The sequence below is a fragment of the Somniosus microcephalus genome, chromosome 12 (genome assembly GCF_052327205.1).
Source record: "Somniosus microcephalus isolate GS21.2 chromosome 12, FLI_Smic_1.0, whole genome shotgun sequence".
In the NCBI taxonomy this organism is placed as follows: domain Eukaryota; kingdom Metazoa; phylum Chordata; class Chondrichthyes; order Squaliformes; family Somniosidae; genus Somniosus; species Somniosus microcephalus.
The window spans coordinates 45,804,916-45,826,112 of NC_140998.1; the positions used below are offsets into that span (position 1 = coordinate 45,804,916).

Consider the following 21,197-nt stretch of genomic DNA (forward strand, 5'->3'; position numbering starts at 1 on the left):
ACCCCAAAATGAAATGTTCGGACTTGGAAATAACTTTATATAAAAGGATAGATGTTGTGTAGATTATGGGAATAGTCTAATCCAGTTTTGGATCCATATTTTGAATAACTGTAGTAATCATGCTGGATACTGACAGCCTGTGCACTCTCTGTCATTGTGTGAGGACACCCACATTTAACAACTAATGCAAGACTCCAAATTAGAAGTCATTTTCCTCTAAACATATCAGTGGTTCCACAAAAGAAGTTAATGGCATGTTAATTAGTTCCTCATAAAATGAGCAGAAGAGATAGCTATTTGTGAAAGGGATTCAAGATTACAGGGATGAAATATTACATGGAGCACTAAATTTAGACCTGTTTGGATAGGTCACTTGTGAATTGCAGAGTCAGTGTACAATAATGTAGATTGGAATGATCAAATTTACACCTTGAAATTGTTCAGCGGGGAGAAGGAAATTTTAATTTTCTCTTAGAAAATGTATTCGTGGTTATTCACTTGTTTTAGGAAATTAATGAAACCGACAAGAATCTGTGGTAATCCAATTGTACATGGTTTGCTGAAAGGAATAGATTCAAAGACCAAAATATTTTTCTGCTCCATATAATGATGTTCTAACGTAATCACTGCAAGTTTATAGAATGAGAATAAAAGAAAACGAAGTGGTCAATTATACTGCAGATGATTAATTGTGATTCATAATTGCTAAGCAATAAAAATCAGGCCTAGTGTACCCATGCAAGAATACAATATTGACACAAGCTATATGAGAATACCAACTATCATTGTTGTTTCTGCCAACATGCTGAAATGTTGTTTAATTCTTGCACATCAGAGTAGTCATACAAGAAGTATGTCAGATATCAGCATACAGAAGTATATTATGTTGCATACAGATCAGATCTTTGTGCTTAGCAGGGAAGCACCAACAAAAACATTTCTTTCACTTACATATGAGATTCAAATTTCCTGGCAACTTTGCCCAGAATCTTGCAGCTAGCTAAACGTGACTGGATTGTCTGTGATAATTGAGCCTTTGAAACCAGTGGGGACAAAATCTAAACAAAAGCAAAAAAGATTACTATGGAAATTATTAGTTCCCAACTAAGTTACTGCAGCTAAATTTAATAGAGTTTCCAATTTAGTATATTTTGCACCGCATAATGTTATGTATGGCTAAGTCTACAGTCAAGGCTTTTGAAATTCTACAATTACAGTAAACCTTATGGAATTATAGGTCCTTTGCAGAATCAGCCTTCTATGCAATTCCTCCTCACACTCCTGAATTTAAGAGAAATTGTATTAAGGAGCTGTTTCACCACGATAAACAGCACACAAATCAAAATTGAGATGATTCTTACTCATGCTTTTTAGTAAGCCTAAAGCCCCTCTATAAAAATATTCCTTAAAATTATTCCACAAATATCAAGGAGCATGAGTGAGAAGTGTTAATTATTAAAAATGAAAGACAACATTGAGAGGTTAAATGATTTGTCATCATTCCAAATCAGTTCCCTAAAAATCAAATCAGAAAGAATTTGACCAAAATTGGCACAATTATTTTTTTTAGCTATGGAATGATAAAGAATTAAAATTGTACCAAAGTATTCATTAAGTCTTTCCAAATGAAATACTAATGAATACTTCATTTACCTTTTTGACGCAAGAATATTTTAGTAAAATATTGAAGAGTCTGGTAGGCTAATTAAAGTATGAGCCATCTTTCCTCATTCCACTCAAGTGGATATAATACATCAGAATCTGTTATTAAAATAACTAAAATTACTCAACATTGTTTTCATGCTCAACCATTTTATGTATTTCTATGTTCAGCCATTGTATTCATTTTTATTAGTTGAAAATTCTAGGGAAAGTGTATTTATGAATATCCTGATCAGAGTGCTATTTGGTCTGAACTTTTAATTACAAATGTTAATTCCTATTAAAGTTAAATCCCAACTGTCAACCATTTTATTCCCTAGCTGTTTAAATATAATGTTTAAATAGATATGTTGCCCCCATTTCCTCAACAGGTAATTATGATGTTCATTGTCTAAATCTCAGCCAGCCATTCTCTGATTTATCAATTCAAACCAGGTCATCACCCAGTAAACAGTTTAAATGAAAATGAGTGAGATCCACAATTGAAAAAATGAAAGATGCAAACTTAGATTCTTAATTTATAAGCTATGCTTTTTAATAATGAATCCACCCAATAGGTATCAGTATTTTAAAAAAAAGTTCAATTTGCTTCACTGAAAAACCTATTTGCAACAAAACTTAGTTCAATTTTCAGCAATTCATAGCAAGATATTAGTTGCACAATTTCCTGTATACTTGTAATGGAAAAATGTCTAAAATATAAACTGCTTCATACAATATTAACTGAACATTTAGCTTGTTCTACTCTGGGGATTGTTGAAATAACCAAAATAGAGCAATATAATATACAGAAGGAGACTCTTGTAATTAAATGCAAACTTGGTAAAATTTCTTTTTCTTTTTTTTTAAAAAGTGTATTCACTAACAGGAATGCTGCCAATAGATACAATTTTTTTTAGTTCTAAATGATAAATACATTACCTGCACAGAAAGAGTTTAGGATTTGCAATTATATTCACTAAACAAGAGGACTCACTAAAAATACTATCTTGCTTGGTGGTAGGGAAACTTTGAGAGGCAATAATCCAGGACAAAATTAATTGGCATTTGGAAAAGTGTGGGCTGATAAATGTAAGTCAGCACGGATTTGTGAAAGGCAAATCATGTTTGACTAACGTGATTAAGTTTTTTGATGAAATAATGAAGAGGGTTGATGAGGATAGTGTGGTTGATGGTGTGTTTATGGACTTTCAAAAGGAATTTGACAAGTACCACATAATAGACTTGTTGGCAAAATTAAAGCCCATGAGATTAAAAGAACAGTGGTAGCATGGATACAAAAAAGGCTAAGGCACAGAAAGCAGGGAGTAGCGGTGAACAGTTGTTTTTCAGGCTGGAGGGAAGTGTACAATGGTGTTCCCCAGGGGTCGGCATTAGGACCACTGCTCTTTTTGATATATATTAATTACCTCGACTTGGGTATACAGGGTATAATTTCAAAGTTTGCAGATGATACAAAACTAGGAAATATAGTAAACAATGAGGAGGATATAACAGACTTCAGGAGGACATAGACAGACTGGTGAAATGGGCAGACACATGGTAGGTGAAATTTAATGCAGAAGAGTGTGAAGTAATGCATTTTGAAGGAAGAATGAGGAGAGGCAATACAAACTAAATTGTGTAATTTTAAAGGGGGTGCAGGAACAGAGAGACCTGGGGGTGTACGTACACAAATCTTTGAAGGTGGCAGGGCAGGTTGAGAAGGCGGTTAAAAAAAGCATGGCTTTATTAATACAGGAATAGAGTACAAAAGCAAGGAAGTTGTGCTAAACCTTTATAAAACACTGGTTAGGCATCAGCTGGAGTATTGTGTTCAATTCTGGGCACCGCACTTTAGGAAGGATGATGAGGCCTTAGAGATGGTGCAGAAGAGATTTACGAGAATGGTACCAGGGATGTGGGACTTCAGTTATGCGAAGAGACTGGAGAAACTGGGGTTGTTCTCCTTAGAGCAAGGAAGGTTAAGAAATTTGATAGAGGTGTTCAAAATCATGAATGGTTTTAAAGGGGAAAAAAATACAGGGCTGTGGGGAAAGCATAGGGTAGTGGGATTAATGGGACAGCTCTACCAAACAGCCGGCACAGGCATGATAGGCCAAATGGCCTCCTTCTGTGCCGTATCATTCTATGAAACATTTTTGCTTTAACTAGAACAGGCAGAAGAGCCATGATGTGTTGCATAAGTGATCAATGATGTGCTTCAATATTATGGGCATTCTGCTGAGTGTCTGCAAACAAATAAAAACACACAATTTTTCATGAAAATTGTACCACCACTTTAATTATATATTTTATAAAGACATTAAGTGCATATATAGAATCAATAAACACAGTACATACATGGATAGAATTTTTACTCTTATATTACCTCTTGTCTGATGGTTTCCTTTGGTAAAGCATTGATTACAGTCAGGAGGGTCTCCAACCATGCATTGCTGACCACTGGCCAAAAAAGAAACATAAACTGTGACAAAGTAAGTTACAAAGTTATGGTTTTAATATATTGCAAAATTAACTCCATTGTCTAATCCTACAAGCTAATATAAGAGCCATTCTTGGCACATGCACAAAAAGTTTTGTCTTTTTACATCCTGAAATGAAATAGTCTGACAGTAAGGAAACAAAATAGTCATATTTATGGTGATCTTTGAAACAATTGTACTAATCTTATCACTTGGCTCAATTTTTCAGCCTAACAAAGGCTAATATGCAGGATACAACACTTGCTATTATTACCAGGAACAAATACCGATATGTTTAAGAATGTAGCTTTGGAGCAATTGTCTTAAACACTATTAATAAATGCATTTCTACAAACCACAATGACATTGTTTTTGGAAAGCCTGATTCTTACACCCTTGTAGAAATTAATATTTTGAAACAGTTGTAGTGAAAGTTTCAGATGCAAGTACATAAGGAGGTAGGGTAGTAGGGACAGAAAAACCAGATAGTTGCAAAAATGTTACATCACAGGTTTAAAACTTAATGCAACAGTTCTAACTTCAGAGATATTATCCAAATACAATTAAAGAAAAATCGTTTCTAGGCTTGTTTTCATATTTTAGTTTAGATGTGGCTAGTACATGTGAATTGACCTAAAGAAAATAGGAAACACAATGAGAAAAAGCCACCTGTTCTGCAAGCCCGCTCTTTACGCAGATGTTCAATCTACTCTGCCATGGACTCTATCCACTTATTTAATCACCTGAGGGAATGTTCACCAAAAATACTCCCAATTCCCATAGTCAAGTCCAACTCTAAAATATCTGTCCATTCACCAGCTCAACAATGCAGTCCTGCGTTGATGCCCTCTATAAGCAAAGTCACTCTGCCCCCTCAAACATACACACACAGGAGCCATTGTGGCGGGTTTGTTTACCTCAATTTATAACTATATAATCACTGATCCTTCCCATCAGATATTAAGCAAAAATTATTTTAATTATTGTAACTTTCAACTCAGATTTTAGCTGGATAAACCTTTCTGTCTCTCCACCACCCTCTCCTCCTTTAAGACCGTCTGTAAAACCCACATCTTGACCAAGCTTTTAGTCACCTTCCTAATATCTACTTCTTTGGCTCAGCATTCATTTTTCCCCGATTGCACTACTGAAGTGCCTTGGGACTTTCTCTGCATTAAAGGCACTATATAAATGCAAGCTGTTGTTGAATGAATGTATAGATATTTGTCTAAATCCACAACTGGCCTGTTACTTTAAACCATAGTGCTGCATTTGATATTAATGCTTCAAATATGAACACAAAAAAATCATCAATTCCGGTTCACAAACATTTGCCATTCTGCGAATGTGCTTTATCACAATTTTTCTGGAAATGGTCACTTGCAAAGATATAGCAGAACGGATTTTTAAATCAGCAATTTTTTAAAAAATTTTTTAAAAGAATAAAAGCCACATAGTTGAACTTAAGTCATACAACTATAAATGTGCAATGCTGAAGAATATAGCTCAGCATTTTTTCTTAATAATTAAACTGCAAAGAACTGACCTGTGTCTCTGTGATCCAGGTTTACCAGTATGATTGGGAGAAAGGAGTGGATATAAGCTGCAATGGAAACTATCTCTTCTTGTGAGATAGTAAGAAATGAAACTGCAGCAGCTAACTGCATCTCCACCCCCGCAACATGCAGCACCTCCTACAATAAAGAAGTCTTCATGAGAACTGATTGGTTATTAACTTGCTGGAAAATAGCTTGCTTTTCACATTATTTTCCAGAGATTATCAATACATATTAAAAGAAGTAGCATAGAATGATGACTTATCATGTTATTCAAACTCAAAGGAACAGTATTACTTTGGTGTTGGTGGTTAATAATTTTTTTACATATATATAACCTATTTCTGAACACTAACATTTTACAGCATGTATTTCCTTTCTAATAAAACCTAGCTTCATGTCAAAAATAACCACTGCAACTGTTCATCATTTTTAAATGCACTTATAATGTAAACTGCACTTTTTACATTTAATAAAAGCATCGTTAGACATTAAAGAAGATAATTTAAAGTGCAACCATTGTAGAACGACCTATTTCATCTAAGTCACGTGCATGATTATTCCAGGAGCTCAATCAAACTGCGACTGTAACTGCAGGTGGAACACCGCACAGGTGATGTCTCACCTGTAAGAAAACTGAAACGGTTCCTCCTTAGTTGCACAAAGTAGGTTTCATTTTAGGATCCTACTGAAGTACATTAAATTGCTGGTAAGCAAATTAAAATTCAAGTGTGATAATGAATATTAAAAACAAGAAAACTATTTGGAGTACCATGAATACAGCATCAGTAATAGGTAAATAATTTCTCGTGACTGTATTTTTGTCCTTTCACCATCTATATATATTTTTTTTAAAGTATGCAAATGTTGGCTTTTTATCTCTAGTCCTTTTAACAGACTGTACTTTGAATGCTGTGTTGAAGTACTAACCCAGCATTACAAAGTATACATTTTACAGGTGATAGCAGTACATACTATATGGGCATTGGACTTTTACAAAGTGCATTAAAACCTTTTTATAATTATGGATGAATTAAAAGATCATCTAAATTTATAGTGTGTTTATTTTATGATGCTTCAAGCACCAGAAGTTGCATATAACCCACCTAATTTCAAAAGGCTAGAGTCATTATGTATTAATTTCTTTAGATGCGAGAATATATTTGAAAGGAATTCAGTCTGTACTGTGCACACAAGAGATTATGGCCTAGAAATTCAGTAAGGCCCCGCCAGCTTTGCGCCCAGGTACCGCCGAAAGAGGGCTTCTGCGCCAAAAGAGGAGGCTGCGCTGATATTCAGCACAGCGGGAATGGCGGCGGTAGCCGGTAGCGCTGCGCCGGCACCGATGACGTCATCAGTGTGCGCAGTGCCCCGGTTCCGCCCCAACCCCCATATTTAGTTGCGGCCGCCTCTTCCGTGGCGGCCGCAAACAACGTTCAGAGACCGGGTCCGTAATGCAGCCTTAGTGGGTCGCTTTAAGGTGGAGGTGCGGCCGGCCGCTTTTTCGGCGGCCGCCTGCCCACACCTCCTTCCCCGGCCTCCTCCACACCCCCCCCTGCGGCATTGCCGGCTGGTTTCCGGGAGCCCGGCACTTCTCCGTTGTGCCGGGCTCTTTTGCCGGCACTCGCGAACGGGGCTCCAGCTGTTGCAGGCACCTCCCCCTTAAGAGAGGGAGGAAGGCCTGCAGTACCGCAGCCTGCCGCTCCGCTGCGGGTGGCGCTGCGGCAACTAGCGCGCCGATATTCAGTTGCAGCGCCCCAAGCGGGGGCGGCCACACCCTGGAACAGCGCCCGTCCTCGACTTGGGGCGCTGAAACTGAATATCGGATGGGCGCGCGTGGCTCCGCGCCCAGCGGTAAATTCTGGGCGCAAGCGAGCTGGCGGGGCTATAGCTAATTTCTAGGCCTATGTGCCCATAATTATACTACAGCAGATAGAAAATGATTAAAAGAAAAAGTGGCATGAAGATATTTCAAGTAGTGTTCTTGTAGTTGGATATATACTTTAAAAGGAAAAATTTGCAGAGCTATGGGGAAAGAGCAGGGGAGTGGGACTAATTGGAGAGCTCTTTCAAAGAGCCGGTACAGGCACGATGGGCTGAATGGCCTCCTTCTGCGCTGTATGATTCTAGTCATCATGCAGTTCCTAATGCCAGATGCAGTACACAACCAAATAGAAACTGACTGCTTATCGTAGTTACTGTTCGCACACAAAGGTAATTAGTGTCAATCATCAAGTTTATAATATGACATTTTTAATGAATAGATTTGTTAGCAGTGTAATATTGTGGATTCTAAAACAAGTCAGTTATAACTTAACTGGGCCACAACTGATAAAAGTTATTTAGAATTACTAGAAAATGCATGACCTCGCCTTCACAAAAGGGAAGCCTCCACAGCAGCTCTGTATGAGCTGGCTTGAAGGGCTCCTATGGCTGACAAATATTCTGATACACAGATCCAAGAGAAATCCCTTAGTATCATTTAGCGCTGTCCACTTTCTAACTGGAGGCAATTGGAGTTTCAGCAGAAAATCTAACAAGTGCTTGGGCAGATAGTCACTGGCACCAAGCACTGTTTCTGATGAATTCAACAAATACCAAAGACATCTTGTTTTTCTTCTGGTTGGCACGGACAAGTACTAGGGGGTGCTCCACTAGTAAACAAAGGGTCAAAAGTTCGAGAATAAGTGTCACCAAATGACTTCAATAAGCACCAATGATGCACGAGACCTGTTACTAGTCAGCACCAAGCATACTCTACAATTGTTATAAGTTGGTGCTATCTGAGACAGGGCTGCAGCTTAATGGCCATGGTGGCAAGGGTCGGGTTTGAAGTGCCAATTGCGTTAAGGTCCCACATCTGCAGCAGTCACTCTTTGAACACCACATCCTAATATTATAGTACATCTCAATGGGTCCAATAAATGGTAGCATGTTGCACAATGCCACGAGTACCTATTGTACCATAGTAGAGGCCCATACTTTGTTTCAACATTATTGACACTGGAAAACCCTCTCTTTTAAAAGTGATGATATAAAAAAAAGTTCTTATTTTGAAACACAGCGAGAGAAGAGAGAAACAATTATAATTCAGAATCATAAGTCAGCCTTCCTGATTAAAAGTAACAATGATTTAAAGAGCTAAACAGTAGTAAGAGAATGGAGTTGCACGGATTTTTGAGATGCCAACACATAGGGTGCCAATTGGTGCTTTGGCGTTTAACTATCTAAAAATATCTACAGGCGTAATAGGCACTGCATAGAATTCCGTGACCTCCAAATGATTTGAATATATAATACAGATGTCTAATGTTTTCTGAAATAGTTTAGTGGTGGGGTCAGACATACAATGTTGCTACCTGCACATTAGTTGATTTCACATGGCCTTGCAAGATGCATTATACTGGGTACTGGGCCATTTTCATGGCATATTATTTTCAATTATCCAATACTTGATACCTTATGGAGAAGTTGCAACTTACTCTAATTTTTGGCACCACTCTTCGGATCGTCTCTGAAGTATTCTGTCGCATCAGGTTTGGTAGATTAACAACAACACTGGTTCGCTGCACCTCTTGACCAGAACTGCAAACAAAACAATTGCACTTACTCCTACAAACTGAACATCAGGCAGGTAACACAAACGCTGATTGTGTGTGTGCGGCAACCCGGAACTTGCAGGGCCATTCCGAGGACTTATGACAGCATACACTTAAATGATCAACAGTTTCATTTAACAGGCATATTGTACTAATGAGAACATTCACTTTCAGTGTTCTCTACCAATTCTACGAAAAGTAAACTGCAAATCCTAAACATCTGAAATGAAAACAAATGCTGGAAATACATGTGCTGGTGGCTGCACTAGCTATTGAACTGCTTAAAAAGAAAAACTACCTGTTAAGCAACACATCATTGAGCTACTGACAGCTTTAATAATGTATAATCTCATTGAAGTGTCAATACAATTAATGAGTTTCAGCACCCAATCCTTTGGATTAATTGTTTTATACACTATATTTTCTCCTGTGGCAACCAGTCAGCCAGTGATTCAAATGAAATGTTCTGGACATGGGCCCAATTTGCTAGACCACAATCTGAACACCTGAGTTTCTGCTCGTTGGTCTCAGAATACAGAATTTATATTACTGTTGAAGTTACATACTTTCCAATATTTGCCTAATCAAAATCTCAGTAAGTTGGGCCAGTGACCAATTGCTGGAGGGATAGGGCAAGATAAAAAGGGTCTCAGCAATCCAAATGAGCTTTAAATGTGGGTAAATAAGAAAAAGAACATGCAATTCTGCTTCTTGGATACTCATATTGTACTAAATTTTGCCAGACATCAGGATTATTAAGTTCATATACAGGACAATTCAAACTAAGGGTGGTGGTTTGAGTAAGACAGAAAACCAGAATTTCACAAAAGACCTTCAGATCATAATAAGGCAAAACTGCTAGTTTCAATGTGTTTCTGAACTCCTGCAGTTGAGTCCCAGAACCAATTTATTTCAATGCCATGGTTGTGGTTTCAGTCTACTTAAGAAAGAAATGCAGCAATTATATACACATACATAGCTGGAATCACTTTGTATATTTCCCTTCCTGTACTACATCAAAGCAGCAGTGATAGACGGACACTAGGAAAGCAATAAACAAATAAAATAGGCTTCCACCATCAGAGCTTCACCCACCTCAGTATTAACCCCTAACAGCACAATGGACTGGTGACTGGCTTCCTGGCCAATATGTGCGTGTCTCCTTCTGAAGTACAATTCTATTGGCAGCCTTCCAGTGTCTCATCTAAGTGGCTATTCTTCATATATGAGCTTGAATAGTTGTCAGATTATTCAATAGTGATATGTATGGTTGCTGAGCCTGATACTGGCCCCAAACAATGTTCATATATGTACAGTTTCCAACAGGGATCACTGGATGAAAATCATTAACACAAACTCAGGCCGATTTTAATTCTCCTAGCCCAGGGACACCAAGGCTACTTGCAGCATTTCATTATTACCGCAGCAACACAGACAAAGAACTCTCGGATTCGTATGGCTCAGTACCACACTAACTGGGCATTCACCCACTGAACTGTCAAAGGAACTCAAAGTTAACCTGATACCTTATCTCTGCAAAGGAAGTCAAAGCGGCTGCTCAGAGTTTAGCATTAAAATGAGTAGATACTAGTTCAGACTTTTCTGGGAACATACAACAGCAACATCATATACATACATCAGGTTTCCCTTCCTGCTAGAGCTTTCTAGTGACGTAATCGACAGGGAGCGTCCCAACATGTTCAATATAAAGTGGGGATCAAGACTTCAGAACAGCCCGACAACTGAGGTAGTCATGGGACCCCAGGATATCATGCTACAAACTGGGTTTACAGCCGCACAATACAGATTGTTGACTGCACCAACAAAGAATAAAATGACTGGTCACTGCTGTGCACTTCTGAGCAAAACTAAAGTCTGCGCCAACATAAATGTGACATCTGCAACTGTATGGGAATTGTCAGCAAAGGGGAGCCCTTGGCAGTAGATCTTATTTTAAGCTATTGATTGAACTTTCATGGACAGTGTGCTGTGGACCTCTACATGTACTTTCAATTCAAACTCCGCTTAAGTCGGTCCTAAAAGAACAATATGATACATAGGCCTAGAAATTCGGTTGGTTGCGCCAGCGATTAGCGCCTAATAAGCCCGAGATTTGGGGCGTTACCCAATGTTCGGGCGGGCGCAACGAGGATAGCGACACCTCCCATATTGAGTATCCATTTAGTGCCTGCGCTAACTGTTAGCGCGCGCCCGCGTGCGCAGGCAGATCATGACGTCATTTCAGTGTGCAACGCCCTTTTGGCGCCCCTGACTGGATATTCGGTGGCGCCCGGAACCTTTCCACCTGGCGCTATTAGTGACAGTTCGATGGAACGTTCCCAGGCCCTTCACGGAGTCGGGGGGCACTATTTAAAGGGGACAGCTCCAGTATAAAAGCTGCAGCCACTTGGCCTGTTCATTCTGATCGTTGCTGGAGAGAGTTGGTGAGCTACTGTTGCACAGGATTTATCAGATTTAGCCTTCGAATACTTGGGACCTTCAGCCCTGTCCGGAGCAGTTGGAGCGCTAGACATTACTGCGTGTTGCCCGTCTGGCATAGCAATGGGAGCTGCTTTGGAGGGGAACGTCCTCACGGCCGGACACTTTGAAGGGGCACAGAGATGGCGGGAGAGGGGGCCGGGATTGGCCAGAAGGAGGAGGGGCAATGGAGGTCAGCCACTCCGAAGATACGCTGCGAGGGTTTTCAGGCAGCAGGTGTCATACCTTACCATGTCGGAGGAGCAGTGTCTGCGAAGGCTCCGATTGGGTAAGGAGGTTGTGACTGAGCTGTGCCACCTGCTTGCTGAGGATCTGCAGCCACATCTACGGTGCAGGACCTCTCTGTCGGTGGCCGTCAAAGTGACTGTTGCCCTCAACTTTTATGCCACCGGATCCTTTCAGTCAGCCACTGGGGACATAGCGAATATATTTCAATTTGCAGTGCATTGTTGAATCCGGCAAGTGACAGCTGCCCTCTATAGAAGAAGGCGTCAATTAATCACCTTCCCTCTGACCCTGGAGAAGCAGGTGGAGCGCGCGCAGGGCTTCGCTGCTATTGCGGACTTCCCCATGGTGCAGGGGGCCATTGATTGCACACACGTGGCTTTGCGGGCGCCATTACTGAATCCTGAGGAGTTCCGCAACCGCAAGGGGTTCCACTCCCTCAATGTCCAGCTGGTCTGTGACCACCGCCAGATGATCATGACAGTCAACGCGCAATTCCCTGGGAGCAGCCACGATGCGTTCATCCTGCGGCAGACCTCAGTTTCTGACCTTTTTGAAGGGCCGGCTCACCCACGAGGCTGGCTCCTTGGCGACAAGGGCTATCCTCTCTGCCCATGGCTCATGACCCCATTCCGTTTGCCCGCCACCCCGGCAGAAGAGCTTTACAATAGCAGCCATCAGGCGACCAGGAACATTGTGGAGCACACTATTGGTGTGCTCAAACAGCGTTTCCACTGTCTAGACCATTCGGGGGGGGGGGGGGAGCCCTGCAGTACTCGCCGGAGCAAGTGTCTCGCATCGTCGTCGTCTGCTGCATGCTCCACAACTTGGCAATTCGATGAACCCAGCCAATGCCAGCTGCCCCTGAAGGTCCAGCAGAGCAGGCGGACGAGGAGGAGGAGGAAGAGCAGGCGGACGAGGAGGAGGAGGAGCATGAGGAGGAGGAGCATGCGGACGAGGAGGAGGAGGAGGAGGAAGATGGGAGGGCTCCTGAAACTGGAAGGGCCGTCCGTCAGAGGCTCATAAGGACTCGGTTCGAGGGCCCTCTGATGGAATGATGGGTCTCATTCGTCCTGCGCACTTCTGATCGTACAAAGCCTATGAAGGCCACCATGAGTGTAAATAGTTACGAGTACCAGTGTAAATTTTTTAAAAATCTTTATTTTCAAAAAACTGCTTCCTTCCAGCATAACAACGTCATGTCAACAGAAACCATAACTAACAAAATAACAGTTAACTCTCTGGCAAAGCCGCAAAACTAAACAAACCATCACCAACAATCAGAACAGGTGAGGGTGTCCTTGAATTTGGGGAGAGAAACGTCTCAGCACCTCCCTCTATTGCTGGCCCCTTGATGGAGACCGACTTCTCTTTCGCGGTCGGCCCCTTCCCTCCCTGCTGCTCCTCCGTAGTTGAACCCCAGTGGCGGCGTCAAGGATGGGGGACGTCTGGTGACTGTCTGCAAGTGCAGAAGCCCGAGGGACGGCCTGGACGACCTCTGGGCTTGGAGGGTGCGGAGGCTGGCTGCTTGATCTGGCCATGGCTGGAAGCAGTGTGCACTGCAGGTGGTGGCAGCTGCACTGCAGACGTTCCAGCGGTGGCATGAGCAATGGTCACGTGCCGAGAGAGGACACCTGCACCATGGTCGGACGACACACTGGCTCTCGGAGGGGACCGGCTCGGCTCTACCGCCACAAGCGACTGCTCCACTGATTCCTGGCCTCGTGTGGTACTGGAAGGGCCCGGGGTGATCCTAGCTGATGCAGATAGGGTGGCAGCAGTGAGAGTTCGCGTTGCCTCAATCTGCGTCTGGACGAGGCCAGCAAATGACTGCGTGGCAGCAGTGAGGACCTGTGCGGCAGGTGCCAGTGCTTCGGAGAAGCCCTGGACAGTTCTCTCCATTGCTTCGGACAAAGCCGGAGCAGTCCATTCCACTGCCTCGGACAAGCCCTGGACAGACCTTTCCAGGGATTGTCCGAAGCTCTGAACAGTCCTTTCCATAGCGGCCTCGAAGCCCTGGACAGTCCTCTCCATTGCTGCCCCGAAGCCCTGGACAGTCCTCTCCATTGCTGCGCCAAAGTCCAGCACACTCTTTGCCAGTGTTTCTATCGACTGAGGCATCCTCCCCACTGCAGCCATAAGCTCAGTGTGCCTGAGCCGGGCCTGGGTGCTCATTTCAGCCAGGCTACACACCTCTTCTGCACTCTGTGCAGCAGTCATCGCTCCCTGCCTTGCCCTCCGGGGAGCTGGTGCCCGAACTTGCCTACCCCCCTCGCGTTGATGCAGGCCGCTTGTTCCGGCAACTGGCTCCTCATCAGAGCGCCCCCCCCCTCCCCTCCAGGGAGCTACTATCCCCAGTCTGCAGATGTGTTGGCTCCCCTGAGGTTGGAACGGATGGTCCGGCTTCCTCCTGATCCTCGCCTCCAGAGGCACTGGCACTGGCAGCTTCAGGGCCCGGGTCCCGAGCTGGTGATGCAGCATCTGAAAGCAGGGAGGTGGAAGAGTGGCTTTAGCAAAAGGACAGGTTGGCAGCAAGGCATGCCAGATTGCGGCAAGGCTATGACATGGCTCCACAGTGAGAAAGCATGCTGGCGGGGGGACCAAGTGGAAGGAGACAGCTGAAAAAGGTAAGATCCTTACCATCGCTGTCGACAATGGGGTCGGCAGCTGCAGTGGTAACAGGACCACTCAGACGTCCTCCAAGAATCTGGTGCACTCTCTCCTCGAGATCCGTGAGAGTGACCAGCTGTGGAGGTCCTCCACCGGTTCAAAGCTGGTCCGTGCGAATCGTCGCCAGCTTGGACTGCAGGCAAAAGGGGAAGTTCTGTTACATGACGCCCTGAGTGATCATCTTATGCCCCCCATGGTGCAGGAGCCCTTACATGACGCCCTGAGTGATCATCTCATGCCCCCCATGGTGCAAGAGCCCTTACATTACGCCTTGAGTCAAATGTGCATGTGTGTGCCCAGAAAGGGCCATGGGTGCTTGCTGACACATGGCCATTGGGGCATCGCGCACCCTGTAGCCATGAAGTCAGGTGCAGACGGAGGGAATCAGAAGTTTGCATAAACACCACTCACCCTCACGACCCGAGTGAGGTCGTTGAATTTCTTCCTGCACTGAACAGGGCTCCTGGTCACCATGCTGCTGGAGTTGACCCTCTGACAAACATCCCTCCAAGCTCGGCGGTAGTCCTTTTGATTCGGCCTCCTGCCATTGTCAGGATAGAGAACATCTCGACGGCGCTCCACTGGGGCCACCAAGTACTCCAGAGCCTCAGTGCTGAAACGCTCTGCTCTCTGTCTCACCTTCTCCATCTTGGCCAAGTTTTTTGCGCCAGAGAAGGGCGTGCGCCGATTCTGAGGCCTACAGGGCGATGAGTGTGGAAGCGGAGGCTGACTGACCCACCCCTTTAACAGCCGGCCAGCGCCTGGAAGTCTCGTGGTTATCGGTAATTGAGATCACCTGCGCTGCGCCCGTCCGCGCCGATATTGGGTTGCGCCGGAAGTTTTGCGCCTCGAGGCCCGTGCAACGTCTGAATTTGCGCCTCAATCACCTTTGGGGGCGATGCAACCCAATATCGCGCCAGGCGGCGATAAGTTTCGTCTGGCTATAAACTTTGCGCAGCGGCAGTTCTAACGCCTCAAGCGGGGCTATACCCAATTTCTAGGCCATACTGTCTTATGCAATTTCCTAGTTAAACATTGGGTAAACTGAAGCCATTGCCTTTGGCTCCCGCAACAAACTTCATACCCTCACTACTGATTTCATCTTCTTCCCTGGCCATGTCTCTGGCTGAACCAAACAGTTCGCAATCTGTGTTCTAGTCGACTCAGAGCCGAGTTTCTGACCTCATACGCATTCTCCACTGCAAAGACTGCATACTTCTACCTCCATAACATTTCCCACCTCCACCTCTGCGATATCCCAGCTGCTGCTGCAACCCTCATCCATGCGTGTCGTCACCTCTAGGCTCGACAATTCCAATGTCATTCTGGCCAACCTCACATTTTCCATAGTTTATAAATGTCAGCTCATTCAAACCTCGGCTCGCTGTATCCTATCTTGCATCAGGTCTCACTCGCCAATCATCCCTGTCCTTGCGAACCTACACTGGTTCCTGGTCCCACAACACCTCAAATTTAAAATTCTCATCCTTATGTTTAAATACCTTCAAGGTTTTGCTCCCATTTCAGTAACCTCCTCCAACTGACAGCAACACCCCCAGCCCAAACTCTCTTTTCCTCTGACTCTGGCCTTTTGTGTATCCCCCACTGTCACATAACATTACATCTAACTCAATCATAATCAAGTGGTCCTGTTTGCAGTGCAACTTACAGGTCCAATACCTTTAGAATCTTGAGACCCACTGACTCGTTTTAATATAAAGTGTACTGAAAATGTTTTTGCAAAAAATGTAACAGCTACTGTATTGCTCAATTGTTTTCATCAAAAAAAGTGACAAGATGGACCCGGGTAACTATAGGCCCATCAGTAATAGGTAAGGTGCTTGAGGGATTCATTAGGGATGCAGTATGATTGCTTGGATAGAGGGGGACATATTAGGGACACCCAACATGGCTTCATATAAAGGTCATATCTCACAAATCTAATTGTATTTTTTGAAGAAGTTATGAAGTGGTAGATGAGGGAAGACAAGTAGATATTGCCTATTTAGACTTCCAAAAAGCTTTTGATAAGGTACCGCACAAGAGGCTTCTCCACAAGATTGAAGTCTGTGGTATTAGTGGGGATATAGAGAGCTGGATTGAGAACTGGCTGGCAGGACGTAGGCAAAAAGTAGTTATAGATGGATTTAGAGACAGGTCACCAGTGGTGTCCCGCAGGGATCGGTGTTGGGACCGTTGCTCTTTGTTATTTTTATTAATGATCTGGATGTAGGTGGTGGGGACATGATCTGCAAATTTGCCAATGATACCAAGATCTGTGCATGTGTTAGGACTGTAGAAGATGCTCGACTGCTTCAGGTGGAACTTAATGTGTTGGGAGATTGGGCTCATGACTGGCAAATGTTTAACTTGGCTAAGTACAGTGTTGTGTACGTGGGCAGGGAGAATGCTCAACATTCATACACCCTTCAGGGAAAAGCATTAAAGGAGGTGGAGAAAGAAAAAGATCTGGGCGTTCTAGTGCATCCATCTCTAAAGGTACATGAGCAATGCCGTGAAGTGATAGCTAGAGCAAATAGGGTATTGGGGTGTATCCATGCAACAGTTGAGTATAAGACGAGGCATACTGTTTTGTCCTTGCACAAGACCTTGGTCAGGCCTCACTTGGAATACTTTGGTCTCCTCACATGGTGGGTGATTGAGGGTTTGAAAAGCCACTAGATTAATTCCCAGTGTAAAACATCTTAGTTATCAAGATAGGCTAATAGATTTGGGACCACACCATTTGGAGCAGTGTAGATTTAGGGGTGATCTAATTGATGTTTATAAGATGATGAAGGGAATAGACTGTGTTCCAGTTGACAGTTCGTTCCAATTAAATAGGTTAGGGAGGACCAGGGGGTCACAATTTTAAGTTATATAAGGCCAGATCAAGGTTAGATGTCAGGAGGTGGTTCTTTTCCCAGAGAACAGTGGACCTCGAACAGGCTGCCGTCTTGTGTAGTGGATGCCGATTCGCTGGATTCCTTCAAGCGAGAGCTGGACCTGTTTCTGTTGGGGCAGACATCACCTCTTACAAAAGGTAGGTACTGCAGGAAATTCAAGATCGGAGTGATCTCCTGGACTAGTTTCGATTGTCTAGATAGGTCAAAGAGGAATTTCCCAGATTTTATTTCCCCCAAATTGGACTGGATTTTTATCTGGTTTCTCGCCTCTCCCAGGAGAACACATGGTTTCGGGTGGAGCGGAGAGCGTATATATTGGGCCGGATTTTGCGATAAGAATAACTGTGAAGCTAACGGCGCTCACCGTTATAACGGGGTAAGTCAGACAGCAACTTCTGGTGTCCGCACATGCGCAGTTAAACACAGAAATATGGAAGTTGCTGTCAGAGATACCCTGCTCCTCCACAGGGTGTGCTGTTGCAGTCCTCCCCAATCGACTCGGCACTGAAATTAATGCAACGGTGTCAACTTGGGGTACTTGTCCACTAGTGCGGCACTAAAAACAGCTGAGAAAGTTAGGGTTGGTGCATTCAAGACTAAGTGAGTTTTTAATGGCGTGATAACTGATAATTACTGCGGAACAACCTCTCTGGCCCTGAAAATTTAATTTTACAAGTGTGGCGTCTCATTCCCTCAAGAAAATTAGTTGGAGATTTAAAATAAAAAAAAATTTTTTTTATTTTTTTTACTTTTTCTGTCTCTTTTCTTTCTCCTTTAATCCTATCTGTATTTCCCAATCATTATTTTGTTTTCTGTACATCATTTAAATCTAGTTTATATTTAATGCGTTATACTTCCTGATTTAGACTCAGTGTATCTTATTGAGAATTCTTCAATCTGATTAGTTGAAGAGCCTCACTGTTTCTTCCCCGGCTCACAGACGTCACAGATCTCCTGTAGAGGGTGCCACGCTGGAACAGACATTGGATTAGAACAAGTCTGCGTTCTAAAGCCCGCGAAAACTTTGTGGGCAGCTGTCAGCAAGGTGAACGGCAAATGCCGTTCCATCGTCACTGACCACAAAATCTGGGCCATTGTGATACACAAGATATCACAATTGTGTGGGACAGGTTGAATGGAACAGTGTCTTCACCAACGTTCCCTCTGCTGTCTGCCAGTCCCGCACAGCCCGGGGCGGGCTTTTCCAATATTAAGTTTCACGCATGCGCGAAACTGTGAATGGGCCGCGCAGTCCTTTAAAGGGACCGCGCACCCAAAAAAAAATACTTTATAAAGAATCTATAGCTCATCACTTTGAAAGTGACTTTTGCAAACTGCATTTTTGGAGGAATTCTTTGCTGACTTGATTTCTCTGTACGCCAAATGGAATCCACAATGCTAGCGGATATGAAAATGGCTCACCTCTCTAAGTGGACTGTTCAACAAGAGAGAAGCCTGCAGCTCACCCAGATGATAAAAATAATGAATGAATCACCAGGATGTGTTCTGCCCAGAATCTATTCTTTATACTATACTACATTACAAGGCCTTTGAAGGGCCCAACTGTGATTGTTTGTCCTAAAAGAGGTCCTATATACCAGGCATGCAGCTCAACTTTGTTCCGAAGACAATGAATGGCCTGAGGCCACAACTCGAGCAGCCTTCCTGATATCTGTGAAACCCAATTTAATTGATGAAACTGTCACTGTAGAATTGTTTTGGTGAGTCAGCTTCAATTATTCGTGAGTCATATCTAGCTAGCTTTTTGGTCACAGATTCTTGACTTTTGTGAAAATACCTTGAAGTTTCCTTTGTTGTAGCCCAGAATTCAAGGCGAGGAGCTGTATAACTGTTGCTTCGCTAGCCAGTTGAACTAGCTGGATATAGTGAAAACAGTCGATGTACTTGTTTTGCTTTGGTTTAATTTTACTTAATATATAAACCTGACCTTGTAGTTTGTTGTCAGAAATGTAGTCCGTCAGAGTTATCAAATCCCTCCATGGCCTCGCCCCTCCCTATCTCTAACTTCCTCCGGCCCTACAACCCTCCGAGAACTATGCAGTCCTCCAATTCTGGCTTCTTGCACATCCCCGATTTTAATCGCTCCACCACTGGAGGCCGTGCCTCCAGTTACCGAGACCCTTAGCTCTGGAATTCCCTTCCTAAACCTCTCCGCCTCTCTCTCCTCCTTTAAGACACTCTTTAAACCCTACCTCTTTGACCAAGCTTTTGATTACCAGTCCTAATATCTCATGTGGCTCAGTGTCAAAATTTGATAACGCTCCTGTGAAGCGTCTTGGGCATTTTATTACGTTAAAGGCGCTATATAAATGCAAGTGGCTATTATTTGCCAGTCAATCGAAGGAGTCAGGAGCTTATGGTGGTAACTGTTTTATTTCCATTGTACATATCAACACTAAGGGGGATTATTTTCATTCAGGACTTGCCACATCTCAGGTTGCCTTGTGCATAACAAAAATGTTAACAGTTACACACATTACATTTTAAAAAGGTAAAGTGATATAATTCTTATTGATTTACATCAGACTATTCAAAAGTAATTCTGGAATTTCAGAAATTCTGCACAATAAAGGCGGTGGACAGAACAGGAATTATGCAACTTTTCCTTTACATTATATGACGTTGAGCATTTAGATTGAGACAATTGGAGCTAGGTGAGAAGACTACACAGACTAGAATGCTCAGTGCTAACCTTGTGCAAGCCTCAATAATAAATGTCAGTGCTCCCAGGCAGTCTTCTGTTTAGCAGCAAAATTACTGTTGCAACAATGTCCTAATTTGGCAAGTAGTTGGAGCATTCAAATAGTTATTTTGCGTACCCACATTTTTTTGATGTTTATAGTAAATTAAATATTTTTCTTTTTTTATATAGATAAAAGTAGTTATTGCAGCTGTTGGCTCTGAGAGTTTGCAATCGTAGCAACAGTAGAACTTTAGGCCAGGGATAAAACTAGAAAAACAAAGAAAAAGACAAATTTCTTTTTGTCAGAACTCAGAAATCCTCTGCACGTATCTGTCAACCAGCATTGGGTCTATGGTGTCTCATAGCAACACCATTAACAGCTCAGGCAACTTGGCCATGGTGACCCTACCATTTATCACTTTAATGATTTGCCAAATCTTATGTACAAATCCTTTAACAGTGCACTGGATTTAATCTACAATAAAATCTAGCACCCTTAAAAAATGAACAATTCAGGATATATGAATTACAAAAACTGTTCCTTTTGTTTATTTAGTTTGAGGATGATTTAAAAAAAAAACTAAACACATGACTATTGCTTTATCAATGAAAGCTAAACTGTCCTGAAATAAACCTATTATTCAATTTTTTTTATTTTTTTTATAAATAGTAATGGCGGTTCTTCCCACCCTCGCAGAGTTACTTCTGGAGGTCCCCTAAGGATCTATCTTGACCACATCCTCTTCCCTCCTCTGCATTCTGCCACTGTTGACATCATCCAAAGATATGGGGTCAAGTTCCACATGTACACTGATGACACTCCGCTCTACCTCTCCACCACCTCTCGCGATCCTTTCACTGTTTGTGTTGTCAATGTTGGATGAACCGCAATTGCCTCCAGTTAAATATAG

At 43.0% G+C, this 21,197-nt stretch overlaps 1 protein-coding gene across 6 annotated transcripts in view; it reads right to left on the reverse strand.

Annotated features, from left to right (window-relative positions):
* Positions 1 to 21,197, reverse strand: part of ppp4r4 (protein phosphatase 4, regulatory subunit 4) — a 176,567-nt gene that overhangs the window by 85,956 nt on the left and 69,414 nt on the right. For all 6 annotated transcript variants that reach the window (XM_086002766.1, XM_086002770.1, XM_086002768.1 and 3 more), the window contains 4 exons: positions 9,166 to 9,268; positions 5,674 to 5,821; positions 4,034 to 4,107; positions 952 to 1,058 (listed from right to left, as the gene is read on the reverse strand). In XM_086002766.1, the coding sequence (XP_085858892.1) occupies positions 952 to 1,058; positions 4,034 to 4,107; positions 5,674 to 5,821; positions 9,166 to 9,268 (432 nt within the window). The remainder of the gene's footprint in view (positions 1 to 951; positions 1,059 to 4,033; positions 4,108 to 5,673; positions 5,822 to 9,165; positions 9,269 to 21,197) is intronic.